The sequence below is a fragment of the Mycena indigotica genome (assembly GCF_014461135.1).
Source record: "Mycena indigotica strain 171206Taipei chromosome Unknown Mind.scaff0006, whole genome shotgun sequence".
NCBI lineage: Eukaryota > Fungi > Basidiomycota > Agaricomycetes > Agaricales > Mycenaceae > Mycena > Mycena indigotica.
The window spans coordinates 2009842-2026999 of NW_023503005.1; the positions used below are offsets into that span (position 1 = coordinate 2009842).

General features: G+C 50.3%; 5 protein-coding genes across 5 annotated transcripts; 1 reads left to right on the forward strand and 4 right to left on the reverse strand.

Annotated features, from left to right (window-relative positions):
- Positions 1–6: 6 nt before the first annotated feature.
- Positions 7–3475, reverse strand: MIND_00703400 (Ankyrin unc44; the record flags this gene model as incomplete). The annotated part of the gene is made up of 15 exons (XM_037363738.1): positions 7–62; positions 112–156; positions 210–239; positions 289–449; positions 497–789; positions 834–844; positions 885–1211; positions 1262–1378; positions 1430–1986; positions 2038–2399; positions 2456–2595; positions 2645–2753; positions 2801–2926; positions 2974–3023; positions 3076–3475. 15 exons carry the CDS (start codon positions 3473–3475, stop codon positions 7–9), a joined length of 2784 nt encoding a protein of 927 aa, XP_037219382.1.
- A 236-nt stretch (positions 3476–3711) lies between these two features.
- MIND_00703500 (uncharacterized protein) lies at positions 3712–6511 on the reverse strand (the record flags this gene model as incomplete). Its single annotated transcript, XM_037363739.1, has 4 exons — positions 5309–6511; positions 5065–5261; positions 4310–5016; positions 3712–4257 (listed from the first exon to the last, which is right to left on the reverse strand). Exons 1-4 carry the CDS (start codon positions 5974–5976, stop codon positions 3712–3714), a joined length of 2118 nt encoding a protein of 705 aa, XP_037219383.1. The 5' UTR covers positions 5977–6511.
- Positions 6512–6574: 63 nt separating this feature from the next.
- On the forward strand, positions 6575–8295 carry MIND_00703600 (Aminotran-1-2 domain-containing protein; the record flags this gene model as incomplete). The annotated part of the gene is made up of 8 exons (XM_037363740.1): positions 6575–6765; positions 6816–7054; positions 7103–7295; positions 7346–7581; positions 7629–7900; positions 7948–8021; positions 8068–8122; positions 8176–8295. The coding sequence occupies exons 1-8, from the start codon at positions 6596–6598 to the stop codon at positions 8293–8295; spliced, it is 1359 nt and encodes a 452-aa protein (XP_037219384.1). The 5' UTR covers positions 6575–6595.
- A 37-nt stretch (positions 8296–8332) lies between these two features.
- Positions 8333–14131, reverse strand: MIND_00703700 (uncharacterized protein; the record flags this gene model as incomplete). Its single annotated transcript, XM_037363741.1, has 23 exons — positions 8333–9596; positions 9649–10598; positions 10644–10721; positions 10767–11020; positions 11067–11200; positions 11246–11262; positions 11308–11537; positions 11582–11636; positions 11681–12110; positions 12158–12301; positions 12370–12579; positions 12639–12760; positions 12812–12825; positions 12871–12916; positions 12966–12998; positions 13048–13155; positions 13200–13322; positions 13374–13462; positions 13513–13564; positions 13609–13765; positions 13815–13923; positions 13967–13986; positions 14046–14131. 23 exons carry the CDS (start codon positions 14129–14131, stop codon positions 8333–8335), a joined length of 4725 nt encoding a protein of 1574 aa, XP_037219385.1.
- Positions 14132–14655: 524 nt separating this feature from the next.
- On the reverse strand, positions 14656–16578 carry MIND_00703800 (uncharacterized protein; the record flags this gene model as incomplete). The annotated part of the gene is made up of 5 exons (XM_037363742.1): positions 14656–15440; positions 15490–15537; positions 15593–16080; positions 16133–16250; positions 16308–16578. The coding sequence occupies 5 exons, from the start codon at positions 16576–16578 to the stop codon at positions 14656–14658; spliced, it is 1710 nt and encodes a 569-aa protein (XP_037219386.1).
- Between the last annotated feature and the right edge of the window lie 580 nt (positions 16579–17158).

The following is a 17158-nucleotide window of genomic DNA, read 5'->3' on the forward strand; positions in this document are numbered from 1 at the left end:
TACTATTCAGCGGGCATGGATGGGGCAGCTCTTGCCGCGTTGTAACCAAGACGTTAAACATGCTACTATCGGTTCAGCATCGAATTCAAAAAAGAGCGGTTTCGGACTGACTGTTGTGGAACGAGCAAAGGCAACTTAGTCGCGCGACCGATGAACCTAGTGCGATTCGGTAAGCTAGTGCAGGGTGTGGCATAATAATTTACGCTGACCTTGGACGAATTCTTCCAAACAGATGACGCCTGTTTAGGACAGTTAGCTCGAAAGCTTGGTTGGAAATTGAGTGTTTACATTCTACTCCAATCAACGTGCTCTCTGCTGGAAGTCGGTAGACGAGGTATTTTGGTGCGTGTGAAGCTGGCCCCGAGCCACCTTCCAGACAAGATCTGACGTGCGACTCTTGCGCAGCGGCATCTCCCACTTGTTCCAAGTTTCGATTGCAAACAGGACATCTAACGGATCAATGAGAACAATGGTGAAAAAGGACGACGAATCATACTCGGCCAGGTCGCTTAATTGTGAGCTGGACTGGCGACGAGAAAGGTTGCGACCGGGGATGGATAATCTTTCTTGATCCACTTCTATACGTTCCATTGATGTGGCCCGTAGCCCATAAAGTCTGCTCGGCACGCTGGCGTTCACTTCATCATGGCATGATGAGCAAACTCGTTGTGAACTGGCCGAGGCGCCGGTTTCTGGGAAGGCAGGGTCCTGAACAATGTCGCTGGGATCAAGTAGTGCCCGATACATCGAGCAGCGGTCACAGAATATACGCCCACATTTCCGACAGTGCTATCAAGCATTAGTCGACCATTACGTGTGATGTAAGAACATACGTGCTGCGGGACTGAATCAGCAAATATCAACACTAAGAAAAAGAGGCGGACGAACTCGGCGAAGAAGGAAAGAAAATCGACGTTGACAGTCTCGACATTGCTGTGCCGCATCATCACGTTCCCAAGTCGGGTGCATCTGATGAGGCGACCAGCCAGGAGTGAGTACCTTTTGTGGCGCTTCATGTGTAGGCACACGAAAGTCTGGTGCTTGAGAAAGCTGCGGCGTCAAGTCAGTGGGTGCTCTTGACATTGCTGGCCGACTAAAATGATCCGTGACTAAGCTGGATGTTCTTGAACCTGGTCGGACTGTCTCCGTCGCGCCAGGATAATGAAACTCGTCATCGGAACCACTCTCGTCGTCATCGAGTTCAATGTCAGCTATAGGAACATTAAATTGTTGTTGGAAAATGAAGAAAATAGGTTCTAACCTGTCTCAGATAGCACCAACCCTCGGGCGGTCGCAGCTACTCGGCGACGCTCAAGGTCTCGACTGTATGCATTCAGCAGAACCTCCGCTTGTAGTTTTCTTTCTGCATCTTGATCACCTGACAAAATAAAATATCAACTAATGAATGGTAGAGTTGCAGAAGACGTACTTAGCATGCCCGTTCTCAGTTCAGTTGTGGCCCGCTCAAGTTTTGCGATCGCACGTCTTGCCTCGATGCTTGAATCAGGGTTTGGGTCGGGTTGGGTACCGACGAGATACCTGGCGCGGGCAACATAATCTTGGGTTGGCGTGAACATACGTATGGCCCGAACCGAGTCCATTTCCCGACCATCACCGTCACTGAATGCATCATCAACAAAAGGAATCAAGGACCCTTCCTCGTCCAGATGATACATTGCGCCGTCAGGTTCAAGAAATGGTAATGGTGGAATGTCAAGTCTTCGACGCAGCACTCGGACCCATCGACGACGACGCACCCATGTCAAAGGCGCCCGAGCGTGAGAAGAAGAAGAAGAGCCAGCACTCCGCCTGGAGGATGACCCTCCAAGGCCTGATGCTACAACACCAGTTCCCGCCAGAGCACGTTCGAGCTGCGGAGGCTTGCTTGCTGTCCATTGGTCGTCTGCATCACTGAACTGATGAGCATATTGCCATCCTTCCTCTGCATCAACACCGGGCGGCGTTACATCCAGAGTCCAGTCAGATCTGCGTCAAACATTGAGACAGAGAGTGCATCGGACTATAGATGAAACTCACAACCAGAAATGACTCCTCTCGATAGTATCCGCTGACTGACGATCGCTGGGACCAGGTTTGGGGAGATTCCATGGGTCATTTCGTGTGGGTAGTTGTACATCACTACGCCACGCTGCGATTTCCCGGACACCGGTGTCCTCATCAGGTTTCGGAAGTTTGAGTTGAAATGGTGCGGGTCGTCCCTGTCGACCTAACCCTGATGCAGAAAACTTGGGTCGACCACCAGAAACGGCAAGTGTCTTGAGCCGATGGTCAAGGCGTTGGTGTTCGTAGAGGATAAGGGGGACAGTAGTGTGAACTGAAAGTGGGTTGTAGGATCCAGTGGTTCCACGCCAGCGTTCAGCTTCAGCCTTTTGAAGCACCTAGACGGTTGATGTAGATTAAGCGCTGATGCCGACAGCAAGAAAAATGAACCCACTTCACATATCCAAACCTCGAAGACAGCGGCGGCAGCGTCAAATGCTGTTTCGCCCCAATTGTTCCGCACGAGTGGGTTTGCGGCTTGTTTGTTCAAAAGATATAGAACCACTGGTAGATGCCCTTTGGAGGCTGCATTCACTGTAACACTTTTAAGCATAAGAAGTAGAAGAAACGAGGGGAATCTCACTCAGAGGTGTCCATCCTCCTTTACTCCGCACATCGACACCTCGGACGCCATGATGTTCAGACGAAGCACCTCCATTTTCACAAAGCCACCGAACAATGTCAAGATAGCCCTTTCGGAAAAGATTAGTAGAGCCGATTGGTTGGGGGAAACACGCACCTTGGAGCATGCATTGTGAAGCGCGGTCCAGCCATCCGCGTCCCGCGCCCTGACATCGGCTCTGTCAGGGAGAAGATATTTGATGATGTGCAGGTGGCCATTGAGGGCTGCTTTGTGTAGGGCAGTCTGTCCCACAGTTTTAAATACGAAAAACATGAAAAATGACTGCTTACCTCGCCCTCCTTATCTTCCAGGTCAGGCATTGCACCACAATCATTGACCACTATGTGAATATGAGGCTTGTCAACAAAAAAAGACGTTACGAAGCCACATACACCAAGTCACTATGTCGAGATACCCACGACTCGAGGCGGCATGGAGCGCAGTGAGACCTGTACGCGTCGAAGCGTCATTTGAGAGACTAAACGACTCTACATTGCCACCGTCAAGAGCATTACGGAAAAGACGTTTCAGAAGTACGAGGTCTCCTGAGGAAGCCGCAGCGTAGAGAGATTCGAGTTGGGCAGGGGAAGGATGTTGGGTGGGAGGAGCTGCTGGAAGTGTGTGGGTGTGGTCCTCTGCTGGATAAACGAATTCTTCTTGGTTCTCGTTGTCGTCTGTTGGATAAACAAACTCTTCTTGGTCGTCTTCGTCGGTAGGAGGCGCTGGAGATGGATTGGACGACATATACGCGTCAGAAAGGGCGGACTCGTCGATCGTGGCTAAAGTCGCCATAAAGCATGTGCACGTGATGCATTTCCTTTCACGTGTTCCCGGTCTACCTTTCTTGGAGCAAGCCCATGACGCCAAAAAAGATATCAACCCTTTTAAATAGCTTTTCTGCCAATTATACACATTGTCCGCATAAACCTGTCTTCAGTAACATTTTTATCGTGCCTAAATGATAATGACATTCCACGCGGGACACGCAGGTGCAAAATGCCGACGAGGTGCTAAATACCAAGTTGAAGCTACCTCCTGGACGGTTCGTCGTCCCCCTTTGTCGCACGAGAAACAGGCTTATTTCTTTGCCTGCTAACTTTGCGTCCTGTCCAGAGGCTGGAGTCCCGTGTGCCCTGGCTGCGGTTTACACCTTTGTTCACCAAACGTCGTTCCAAATTGATGTTTGAATCGTTTCTCTCGAATTGTTCTTCAATTTCAATAGGCCCGTCCCAACAAGCTTCTGGCCACGTCTGAGGGTGAGGTTGGCGCATGTGACTTGTATGCAGGGTTGAATCATCCAACTCCCTATCAGACTTGCGAGGATGACCAGCGAGAACACCCGAAACTATCGCGTCGAAGAAATCCATCTGCATAATTTGACCGGATCTGAGCCGCAGAGCCGCAATATCAAGTACCGTGCCATTGATATTTTGTGCCATATCGTCATCAACTCGAAAGTGAGCACCATCAGGAAATGAAGAAACTGCCGGCAGGAAATTGCATTGGAAGCCGGTAGGATTCGGCAGCGAGTCAAGGGCAAATTTCAGTCGTAATTGCATGGCATCGTTCAAGTTCTAGTCAAAGAGTTACCCAGCAAAATAAGCGACTGCAACACCCAAAACACACCATCGATAAATTATCGACCTGCATCGCAGAAAAGATTGCTTGTAGTCGAGAAAAGTCGAAAGGTTCTTCTGTCACTATTGCCTTGAGTGCGACTAAGATGAACGTGCCGTCCACCAGTCGTACAACAAACATAAGGTCCACATTGGGCAAACATGTCAAACAAAACGCGGTTCCTACCCTATGCTCCATCCACGAAAGAGTTTCTTCCGTCGACGTGGCTCGATATGCAAGAGGTCTGAACTGCTCAAACTCATTGGCGGTCACTGGTGACCACGAGACTTCCCCCGATTCAAGACGATGAAAGCGAACCAGCTCAGCGGTTTGCCGAGCCCATTGAAGAACATGGCGAGGAAAGGTGAAGATGTGCCTCAACGGCCGGCCCTGTGCAAGACCTTGGGTAATATAGAAGACAAGACACTGAGAGAGTGCCTCTGATGTTTGGGGCGTATTCATGTGGAGACACTTAATAAACGTTGCGGGATTGCGATGGGGTACTCCATAAATGGGGACTGTAGGGTAAGGAAACAGATTTCTTGCGACCATGAGGAGAATGTGGGGCTCATCCAGAGCTATTCTTGACAGGTGTTTGTCTGAGAAACGAGCAAAACCACGGTATATCAGAGACACGTGCTCCGATCCCAAGGGTGGCGATGCAGCATGTGTCGCCATGTAACGGTACAGGACTTGGAGGAAATGCTGGTGGTATTCTATATCATCCACTTAGTTTCAGTTCCATGACTCTTTGAATCTCGCACCTGCGGGGAGCAGTGTGAATGGTAGTGGATCGAAGTTCAACTGGACTTTCTCTTTGATAGGCTCGGCCCGCGTATATGTGAGAGCATCCACCGGTTGGAAACCAAGTAATCGATGAATGAAGCGGTCGAGGTGGCGGTGAGGTTCATCAAGAAAGTGCTCAATCAGAGTCTCGACGAAGGTGGCGGTTACTCGGTGTCTAGAGTCAACTGAGTGCGATAGCCTACAGTGATGGAGACGACTAGCCGTCCGCGTAACCACCGCCATGCTCTAGCTATCAGAAAGCGGCCTTCCGGCGAGTTACGCAAAGTCGGGGGCAAAAACCGGGCCACATATTCCCCTTGACGAATAGGATCATCAAAGGCGCCGGTGTCGGAAGTCCATTGGAAATCACTGCCTGCGCCATGAACGAATTTTTCGGGTGGGATAGCGATTCCAGCGCAAATTATCGGACAGGTATTGTTTGTCACGGCCATCCAAGTTTGGAGCGCTATCTGCAGCGCTGAAGTATCACCCAGATTACAGCCTGAGAACAGATCGATTGCATCGCTTGCTTCGTCAAGGACAAGGAAGAGAGGTTCGTGGCCAATGATGACTTGGATTTTGGCGAGAGTGTTTTCTATTTCGCGCGGAAGACTACCCGAATCATGCTTCAGCAGTATTCTTGAGAGATCTTCAAACGGATCGGCGTCACCAAAGGGGTCGCCTTCAATTCGTTGCGGTTCAAGTTGCAATGTTAACCAGTGCTTTTTGGCTTGTTCAGACAATGCGCCACCCTGAGCTTCAAGGAATAGCAAGAATAAAAGAAGGCGAGCTAAGAAAATTGCATTGAAGTAAGTCGAGGCCCGTTCAACTCTTTTACGCGGCTCTTTAGACTCGAAGGCGCCGGAGATGAATTCGCTACTGCACGCCATCAGCAGAAAAAACAACTCCGTGGATCCGAGCTGTTTAGCGAAGAGAGAGAACGTGAAATAAAACCCCCAATTGCTGCAGAGTCCTTCGTAGCATAGACGTGTTTTGCCAGTTGCAGAGGCATTGACCAGAAACCTGATTAATAATAATGATATTTCCAAACTCGGATGGCGTTCAGGACTGACTTGTTTGTCGCATTGAAAATGCTTGAAACACGTTCTCGTAGAAGTGCGTCGTTCTGGAATCCCCCCAAGTCGTGGAGGATGACACGATTGCTTCCTCCTCGGTCGCACTGACGTAGTTGGAGAGATTCTAGGAATGCTAATGTCGCTTCGTCCTGATACTGTGTCTGTTCACGAGGTTCCCATGGAACCAACACCTTTGCCACCCCTATTTTGTCACGAAACTTATCTAGGAAAGATTGAGCAGCGGAAGATAAGCCTATGGGTTGACTATCTGTAAGAAGAAAAGTCGGTGAGGGGCCTAAGAGTGCCCACTGGAATTGGTTATAGACGCAAGTTTCAATTGCTGGGGGCTCGACGTCGACATGAAAGTCAATCGGAGTCACGTGAACCAGAGATAGACAGCTTTCTCAAAAAGTTGTTCGATGATGCGATATCGATGCTACTTCGCCGTCTTGCTTTTGCTTCTCATCCCCGCTTAGCTGTACGTCGTTTCATGGCTGCCCCATCATATCTCGTCAAGACTGGCCCCCGCGACGCACTTGTCCCATTCTCTTCCCGTCTCAAGGAGGGTCGAGCATTAGCCGAAGACGTCTGGTCCATTTACAAGTTTGTGACTCATCTCTGTTGTCAACCTCGTTCTAATCTGCTCTTCTCAGTGCTGCTAACCTTCCGGCCGACTGCATTAACCTTGGCCAGGGTTATATGAACTTCGCTCCGCCACAATGGGTGACTGAAGCTGCCAACACTGCGCTCCAAGGTGTTACCGAGAACCACTATTCCCACCCAAAGGGTCGCATGCGGCTTCGCCAAGCGCTCAAAAATCAATACAGTCCTCTATTCAATCGCGAATTGGATGTAGAGACCGAGATACTTGTGACCAGCGGGGCCAATGAAGGTAATAGCCGTCCCGAATCACGCAGGCGCGCGCTCATCGTCTATCTAGGTCAATACTCGGTCTTCGTTGCTTTCCTTGAGACTGGTGATGAAGTTATCATGTTCGAGCCCTTCTTTGACCAGTACCTGCCCTCCATCACGTTCAACGGCGGCAAACCTGTCTACGTTCCTCTCCATCCACCCAAGAGTGACTTGAAGAAGCCCACCAGCAATGACTGGACCATAGATCTTGCCGAACTGAGGTGCGTATCACGCAACTTGAGCAATTCAATATCCTAATTTCTGGATGCAGAGCTGCCATCACCCCTCGAACGAAGATGATCATCGTCAACACCCCACACAATCCAGTTGGAAAGGTGTTCACGCGCGAAGAACTCGAAGGAATTGCTGCTCTAGCCGAAGAGTTTAATCTTATCGTCATGTCTGATGAGGTCTACGACTGCTTGACTTTCGACGGTCAAGAGCATGTCCGTATCGCTACCCTCCCCGGCATGTGGGATCGCACAGTCACTGTTGGCTCTGCTGGCAGTAAGTTGACAGCTACGACGCAGTCAGTGTCTAATTATGTTCTGTAGAGGCGTTCGCGGCTACTGGATGGCGAGTGGGTTGGCTCATCGGACCCGCTTCGATCATTCGGCCGACACTCGCCGCAACCACTCGAATCGTGTTCTGCACAAATTCTCCGTTACAAGAGGCTGCTGCGGCTGGTCTGGAGCAAGCAGACAAACGCGGCTATTTTGCTACCCAACGAGCAGAATACACTGAGCGTCGCAAAATCCTCACTGACGCATTCGATGCTTTGGGGCTTACTTACAGTCTCCCCCTCGGCAGCTATTTCATCCTCCTCGTTAGTCCAGGCATATAGTCGGGAATAACGCGCTCACACGACCACAGGACATCTCCAAGGTGAAATTCCCCGACAACTATCCTTTCCCACAAAGTGTGTTGGGTAGAGGCCGTGATTTCAAGTAGGGCCTTTTCGGTTCTGATCAACAACTTCTGACGTATTTTTAGAGCATGCTGGTTCATTGCTCTCGAGATTGGAGTTTCTTCGATTCCCGTCAGCGAAGTGCGTATTTGGCTTTTCTTTTTCTTCTGATTCGCCTGATATGGTTCTGGTAGTTCTACTGCGAAGAACATGCTTCCATCGGAGAGGTCTTCGCAAGATTCGCTTTCTGCAAGGACACGGACACTCTTAACAGGGCTGCTGAGCGTCTACAGAAACTCAAAAATTACATCTAATAGGAATGTAAGTAGAACTCTATAGACCTGTACAATGTCATGGCCCAGAAGATGTGGCGCTGTAAACTAGATCATCCACCAGTCGTGAAAGGTTCTCGTCCCTGGAAGAGCCAACACAGTCGTAGTATGTCGGGTTGCTGACAATCCGGTGAGCGAGGAATGTAAACGACAGTGCGTCAACAATCTGCTGCTTATCCAGATGCGCACGCGACTGATACCAAGAGAACAGTTCAGGCGAGCCAATGAGCGAAGACTCGAGTGGGAGCCCATCGGAGAGGAACCGCATAAATGTGTCCTTGGCCTCGGCCTGACAAAACAAGTGGAAATGGCCACTCCCAGCATGCCGAACAGCACGACTCTGCATCCGTACCATCTCTTCGAGCTCATAGTCACGCAATTGACGGTCGCCACCTTCGGCCGACATATGGATGTATTGAGTTCCCATCACCACCACAACTCCGGCCCGGACCGGCAATGTCCAGCAAGAATCTCGCGGAACGACGAGGACGCGGATGATGCCTTCAGCATAGAGCTCGAGCATGAGATTGCGGTCAGAGCGCTGAATGCCCTCGTGGAAGAAGCCTATCCCACGAGAAACGACATCGATCAGCCTGGAGTCCCGGAAACGAGCAAGATAATCCTCAAGACGCTCTGGAGAAACAGTCTCAGGCAAGAAACCTTTGTCTGTCTCGCGGTCCAGGGCGCATTGCGTGATGAGGTCGTATGCTATTGGTTGACATTGCGCACGTGAGGGAACAAACACAATAGAGGATTCGCCAGCGGCAACCGCAGTATATGCCGGTTTGGCCATAGCCTTGAACAGCGCTGCCGAGTGTGGAACCGTGAAGGTTAGAGTCGAGACCCCTAGTGATTGGTCACGGTCTGCGGGCATAAAGCTGAACAGTGCTGGTGAATCAACCTTCAACCATGTCGCCATGTCGGTTGGATCGCGAAGAGAGTTGGAAATCCCGATAAATCTAGTCGGGCAGACCTGCACGGCATGTCGCAGGAGTGATATACCGAGTTCATATGCGGGATTAAGCTGCTCTAGGCTTTCGCACAAAACGAGGTTCAGTCCGCGTAAAGGAAGCTTTGGATCACGTTGAGAAATGGCCCGAAGCAAGTCTCCAGCGGTGATGAGGTGGATGGCCTTTCCTTGGGGCCTGGTGAGCGAAGTCGTGGAGGCTACGACAACACCGCTGAGGCTAGCCACACGGAACTCCGAGAGAAGTTCAACGACTGCGCTTTTAGTTGGAGCAATAACAAGAACCCATGCCTCAGGGGATTTTGAGACCTCTAGCCTAAAGTCTTCTATGAGCTCTGGAGTGCTGATGAATGAAGATGAGCAGATACCATGCTACGATCCGCATCATTGTCGACTTGCCGCTGCTTCCTGGGGCACACAGCAGTGAGTTCCATGATGTGTTGGCGAGCGTCCAAAAGGCTTGGGTTTGAATCGAGTTGAAGTTGTGAATACGGCCACGCAGGATTGATTGTTCTACGGCCTGGTTCCGCACAACTGATGTTGCCAAAAAGGGCAAATCTAATCGCCCAGTGTGGCTGTGCGATACCGATGGCATCACGATACCATCAAGAGAAACCAATGTCTCATTCTCGGCCCCCATCCAATGGTCAGAGACCCATCTAATCGTAAGGGCAGGTGATTTCTGCCCGTCTTGTATAGAGATGACGAAATCGACCGCGATGTCCTTGGTGTCGGACCGGAAAACAAGATGATGGAGTTGCAGAATGTTCACGCCTTCGTGATCTTCCACCCACAGCCAGAATGGTTCGCTATTACCATGAACCTTAGACCATGTGAAGGTAGGTGTGATGGTCACGGCGATTTTCAGGACATCATGCCCAAGTGGGCGCAACTTGTAAGAGACACGAGTCGAGGGAAATTGTTTCGCAGCATTCAACAGGGCTTTACCGTGACCTTCGTTCAGATGAATGAGCTTCCCAAGCTCCGCAGCGCTAACATCGGCAAGCTCTGCAGGAGACCATTCGTCAGCCCACCGCTCAAGATTGTAGAATATGTCGCCTTTAAGGTCGAATTGTTTGAGAGGTTGATCATACGGCCACAGCCGCTTTTCAATGGCCTTGCTCAAGCCCATGAGAGCGGCGGATACACTGGCCCACTTCCGACTGATGGCAATCTCGAGCAGAGCTCTGATAATGCGGCCGCCATTTTGGGCGGCATAGGCCATATCAGAGACCAAAGCAAAATCTTCGACGGGTAGGCGCGAGATAAAGCCTTGAAGGAGTATATTGACTTTTCCATCACTGGTAGTCGCCCCGCCCTAATATCCTTCAGAGAAGAAACTTGTCATTGCTCGGTTATATACCTTGACATCACAGGGAATGATATCCTCCAATCTTTCGAGTTCAGTGGCTTCTGACTCTCGAACTTGGATTTGTTCAAACTAGGGTGCAGTTTTAGTCTGATAACTCAAGGAAGCCTTGCTCACCTCAGTGCTTAGACTAAGCATGGCTAGGACGTCCGCTTCGGTCATCTTTGGCCGAAAGTTTTTGTTGAAGATTTCGATCGAGGAGTGTCGAATGTAGTACTTGGATGCGATTCGGCCAAGGTCCGTCGCTTTGAGTTGATGGGTTGTGCGATCGAATTCTATCATTTTCACGTCCGCTAATTTTTTGGCTGCAATCTCCACCAACTCGGTCTTTTGAAGGGCCAGTTGTGGATCGTCGTCATGGGGCACAACACCTTGACTTTGCTGAGCAGAAGTAACGCAAGAAGATCAAGAACAAACCATATACGAGCGGATTTTTGCGCATTCTGACAAAGAGGTAGGTATACCCCAGCCACTTGACGGCATCCGAGATATTCGCGACTGTTCCAAGCGATATTTCAGCGTTCATAGAGTCTACCATTCCGCCTCGGAATCTAAAACCCATTTGTCATTGTCCAGTAAGGGTTAAGTGGACCTACTTGGACTCAATAGGATTCTAATACCGTTAAGCAAGAGTTGCTGCTATTGGATCGAAATTTACCTGAGATGTAACAGCTTCGAGATAATGATTGAGTTTGTCCTCTGTAGTACAAATGTAGCCTTCGCCACTGGATTCGAGTCCTGGACGGCCTGCGCGTCCGAAAACTTGCAACACATCCAGGACGGAAAGGTCGACGAAAGCGCCTGCCAACATTGTTTGATATAACACACGAATGTAACACAGGACTAAACCTTTGGCACTGTCGTAGACTTGTGTTCCTTTGATCACGACTGGAACATCGTGAGTGAGAACCCTCAGAGTGTTTCTTGAATACCTGCGTGCGCGGGCAAATTGACACCCCACGCAAGCGTGGCTGTACAACACAGGACCTAAAATAATCAATGCTTGTAATGGCCTCCTCGTTGGCGCGTACTTTGATTGCGCGGGCTTCAAACATCCTTTCCATCATGTTTCGATCTGAACGCAACATCCCAGCGTGATGAATTCCAAACCCATGGTCAAAAAGCTCCTTCATTTCTCTGTTCCGCGACTCCCCTATGCTTTTACGGAACTGGCTCCATTGCGGATGGTCCTCACAACTGAAGTCATCGGAGATGCCCTTCAAAAGTGCAGCCTCCCGCAGTGCCTGAGCTGATTTGACGGTCTCTTTCCTTGCGTGGACGAACACCATGACTTGATGTCCTTGCTGAACGAGTTCGGACACTTTGTCGAATGTAACGGTTTCCAGGTTTTTCTTCGATTGAGAACTGCCTGCTTTTCCCTTGATACCAATGAAATGTTGCTCCAGAGGTACGGGCCGGAAGGAAGAGTCGAAATAGAAGAGGCCTTTGTATCGGGAAACACTGACAACATTTGAGACGCGCAGTCCATCGACAGGTTCTGAAAATACCTCAGAAACTCGGCAACGTCCATGTAGTTCGGAAGTGTAGCACTCAAGCCAACGATCCGGATAACAGATTGGCTAGTCTCCACCTGCAAAAACATATTAGTGATCAAGGCAAAGAGAAATAGCGTGCCTGGCGAAGAGTTCTGGCTACGATAGTTTCGATAACAGCTCCACGTTCCTCGTTCAACAAATGGACTTCGTCTATGATTAGTAACCTCAAAGCGCTTGCAAGCTCTCCTTCTCCCGTTGGTTTTCTTGTGACCACATCCCACTTTTCGGGAGTTGTGACGATGACTTGTGTTTCAGCTATCTCAGCCTTGGTCAGTTGCATGTCGCCGGTGAGCTCTTTAACTTGGATCGAGAGCCATTTGAGGCGTTTGCTGAATTTTCGAACGATTTCCGATGCGAGAGCCTTCATCGGAGCACTAGTTTCGTTATTATATCAGCCCCCCCCCGGATTGACAATGGAGCGGAGGAGACAGACACGTAGATGATTTTGAACGAATTCCTGTTGATCGTTGAAGCAATAGACACGGACCCAGAAGACGGTGTTCGGTGTTGGTCTAACACCCGCAGGATAGTCAACATGGCAACATCTGTTTTGCCCTGTGTCAAACAATTGAGATAATGTGTGCTCGAGACAGGCGAAACACAAACCGCGCCAGTTGGTGCTGAGGCTTGTTGAGCATCATCCGGAAAGGTAAAATACCACTAACCACAGACGAGCATGTTTTCGTTGGATCCGTAGGCAGTGGGATAAACCTAAGACATGGTCATTAGATAGTCAGTACTTTTTGGTCTAGGTTCGTACGATCGATTGGATGCGGTTCAACGCAGAGTAGCCCTGCAAATTTAGTGTTAGTGCGTGTGATATCCATGAAAAAGCGGCCTACGGTAAAAGAGCCTTGTGCCAAAGGGTCTAGCTCGGTCACGGGAATCAGTCGCTCAGTGGCTCGAGGAGGAACCGGCCTAGCGGGAGGTATAACAACTTCCTCGTATACCTAGACAAATTCAGGCGTTGGTGTATTAACCATGACTGTCGCACGTCATGAGTTTCTCGAGTTGTTCCCATAGGTAGCAGATATCGAGTGCCAAACTGCGAAAGCACGTTCCCTTGTACCATTGAAGAGGACGTATATATATGAGGGAGGACTTCGGGCGCAGCTTCCTAACATCGATATGAGCACAATGCATGGAAGGCGAGTCGAATTCGACGGACTGCAACACCCGAAAACAAAGGTCGAGCGGCGTTTTTGCGGAAGCTTTCTTCCATTCGCCGACGTGCATCCTCTTCAGAGAGGCTCGAATCTGAGGGAGAATGATTTTTTTTTTTGCGGACCAACACAAGGCAGACCAACAATCGACAGAATGATTCGTGGATTTGGCACGCGATTTTTTAAGATCGTCAAGCTATGCAATTGAGTGCGAGACAGAAGTATTTCACAGACACTAACCTGTTTTCCTACTCCTTCCCGCGACTCCAGAATCTCCAGGACAAGGTCCATATCATCATAACCGATTATTTCTGCGACTTCTCCGGATATGTCTTGCCCGTGTGGTTGCAGTAGTAGAGTTGGAAGTGTGTCCAAAAGTTGCTCTGCGTCCGGGCGACTAAATCGCGTCAAACATCAACCCGCTCATGGATTTGAATCCAACCCACGTCAAGATTCGGTCGATGACCAGATTCTTCCCTTCTGGAATTGGCTCATAAACATCCAACACCGACTCCCATCCTTGCTCTCCATCAGAAATGGACTCGTTGTCAAGTACTACGAGGGTTAGTCTCGTTGTTGAGCTATCTATGAAGCATACCGGAGCCAGTTTGCGGAAAACTGCACAACCGTGTCAAGTTTAGCAAGGTCCGCGAAGAGCAGGTGGATATTGTGTGCACCTCGTCCACGCATTGATGACTTGTGAATCATGCGGGGAAGGATCCTGTGGTGCCGGACCCAGGAGTAAATCGAAATGCGAGAACATGGTGGTGGCGGAAGGAAAGATCAACTCGGCACCGGTCCAGAGTCAGAAACAAAATAATTGATCAACAAACACTCTACATACGCCAGGCCAGAAACCTTTTGATGGATATGAATGTCTCCGTCCTGTTCTCGCATCACTGCCATTGGTCAACTTGTGCCTTTGGAAGGATTATTGATATACCTCCCGACCGAATGGTCAACGGCATAGGTAGACTCGAGACCAGTCGTTATTGAATGTGACTTCAATAACGGAAAGGTGCGGCAAATTGGAGGTAAAATCCACTTCCGGATGAGTTGCCACATCTCTTGATGCTGCAGATGGATTCATGCACCCTTGAACGTCAATCTCTACGCCAGTCACTGTGATCTATGCAGTATATGCCATGAAAAGACATTTGAGGTGGTTGAAGCTAGCATGGGTTCTCATTATGTACAAAACGACACTACAATGGGCGTGGTTCTACGGAAACAAACAAAGCGTGAGGGCATTGACATACATGCAAAATAAAAATAGCAGGGGGGTCATTAAGCAGGCGTGTGGTACCCGCGGCTGGTCGTGCGCATCTTCATCCAGCCCGAGAACGCGGTTATGCATATCGTCCACGTGAAGGAGAGGCACGTGATCGCGACTGCAGCCACGGCAAACATCATAATGTCGTCGCGGCCCCTGCGCATGGCGGCGATGGTGAGCTCCTCGGTGGAGAACACGAAGCTGACGCCGCCAGCGGCGAGGAAGAAGCTTGCGAGGGCCTCGGTGGGCGGGCGGGAGGGCAGTGTTGAACGGGGAGGGGAGACCCAGAGGAAAAAGTAGGTGATGCAGCGCATTACAGCGAAGGCAAGGAGGAGGTTTCCCCAAAGGGCATGGATTTGGACCTGGAATACATAAGTCTGGAAATGCGCAGCCATCACAGAGCCCGTGACCCCGATCACGAGGGCGGGGAATGGGTTGAAGCTGGATGTGTAGGTCGCTGGCGTCTCAACATTTTCAGATGTGTCCACGGCCAAAGCAGAAAGCCATCTGCGGAGGGTTTTCGACTCCACCGCCATACCGATCAGGCCTGCAAACCAGAACATGACGGCAATACCAATGTGCTGAATTTGCTTGGTGGTGAATGGGTCACCCGGGTTGGCGCCGAAGCGCTCCAGCCAAGTGTTGGTTGCGCCGTACAAAAAGATAACAGTGGACTCGACGAATTCAGCAGTCGGATGACCGGATGTCGGCGCGCGATTCCACGACCAGCCAAGGTGGGAGCACCAGCCCAGGAACCGGGCAAACGTTACAAGACCGTAGACATAGAAGATGCCTCCTTCTGTTGTCAAGTTAGCAAACAAAACACCCACACGGCAAAAACTACCCACTGATCAAGTGTGCGAGACATCCGTTGATGTAGTTCTGTCGGCAGCCACCTACGCCATGCGATCAACTTTCACCGCTTTCAGGAGCCTTGACAATGACACAAACCTGTGTAGACGACGATCCCCGTGAGAGTTAGTCCAAATGCGGCGATGACGAGGGTGCGTTCAGCGGTTGAGAAAATGGCTCTACCAATGCGGGTGATCGTCGATATCTGCGGGGCCGCCAAATGCCAGTCATGGGGAGTCTTGTCTGAACGCGGCGAATGGGGCCCAAACAAGGTTCCCTCCGACATCGTAGAATGACGGCGGACATGGTTGGCCCAATGCTCGGTGTCACCATGCTCAAACGAGACTTCCTCGAAGTTGTCATCCTTACTCGGCTCTGGCATGAGCCCTATATACTCCACGTTGTTCTCGCTGTCGACTGGAGCACGGTCTAAAACCGCATTCACTAGACCTCCAATCGAGCACTGTTTAGCTGTCCAGAGGAAATCGACTAAACGGCGGAGCGTGCCAAGAAGATCGATGGTGGTAAGCAGGAGCGAGGCGAAGAGGAGGTAATAGCCGTGGCGCGAGTGGGATTGCCCAGGATACCTATTTTTTTGTTCGTTGAAGGGTTTGATTAGATAGAAAGATGGCGGCTTACATATCAGGTGTCATTTTCCGATAGATTGAGCTGGCTGCACAAGCGATGAAGAATGATGCGTAGAACGCGACGACTGCCAGGGAATGCAAATGGTGTTTGACGGAGCGAAGGGTGATGCCTACAGCACTGATTTTTAGACTCGTGTTTTTTTGGTTAAAAAGAACACGAGGCGCACCAACGGGGAGGCAGACGAAGAACGCTAGCGCCATGAAAAGGATATGGGTGATAAGCCAGCCCGGATGGCGACCTGGTGCTACTGGATCGTCCCAGTCGATGGTGTAGTAGGAAGGTCCGATAGGTTGATGCCACATTGTTACTTCCGTCTCGTTCAGCTCTTGAAGTGGTTGTCCAGCATGATGGTGGCCATGTTCTCCATCACGTCTTAGTAGCGGTTCTGCGAGGGCAGCAGAGGCAACCAAGAGGGCAAGCCCGAGTGAGCGAATCATTGTGAGCAAGATTCATTGATTTTGGGGAGCAGGCGGTTTATAAGAGAGCCGCCTGTTTGAATGATATGTAATCTGAAATCGGGCGTGACTCCGACCGCAAGTTCTGGAACAAGATATTCACGAATGCATGACTGCGTAATCGCAGCCAACTCCCGTCGCTTCCGAAGGATTGAATCGCGCTTTTGCCCACGCTCCAGGCCGTCTTTTCGGTATTGATCTCCTGGTAGACATTTAACACGTTAAGGCCGTCTAGTGGTTAACGTGAGCAAGCGACGAGATGAGAGAAAGAGTAGAAATGAGCTGCGGCGTTGTCCGTCTCAAGTCCGTGATGACGCCAGCTTACTCTAGCAGTCTGACACACGCATTGACAGGCCAAATCCATTGTGCCAAGTGCCGTCGATCTCGGCACCCCACGAAGCCACCGTCGAATAGAGATTATCCATCTTCTCATGAAAAACGGGACAAGCCCAGCCTTTTTTCTTCCAACGGAGATCATGCTAATATTCATTCTGCTTTTCTCGAAGAAAACAAACAAACAATTACAAGGTGAAGTGTCCGCGGGGCACTCGCCTGTAGCGCC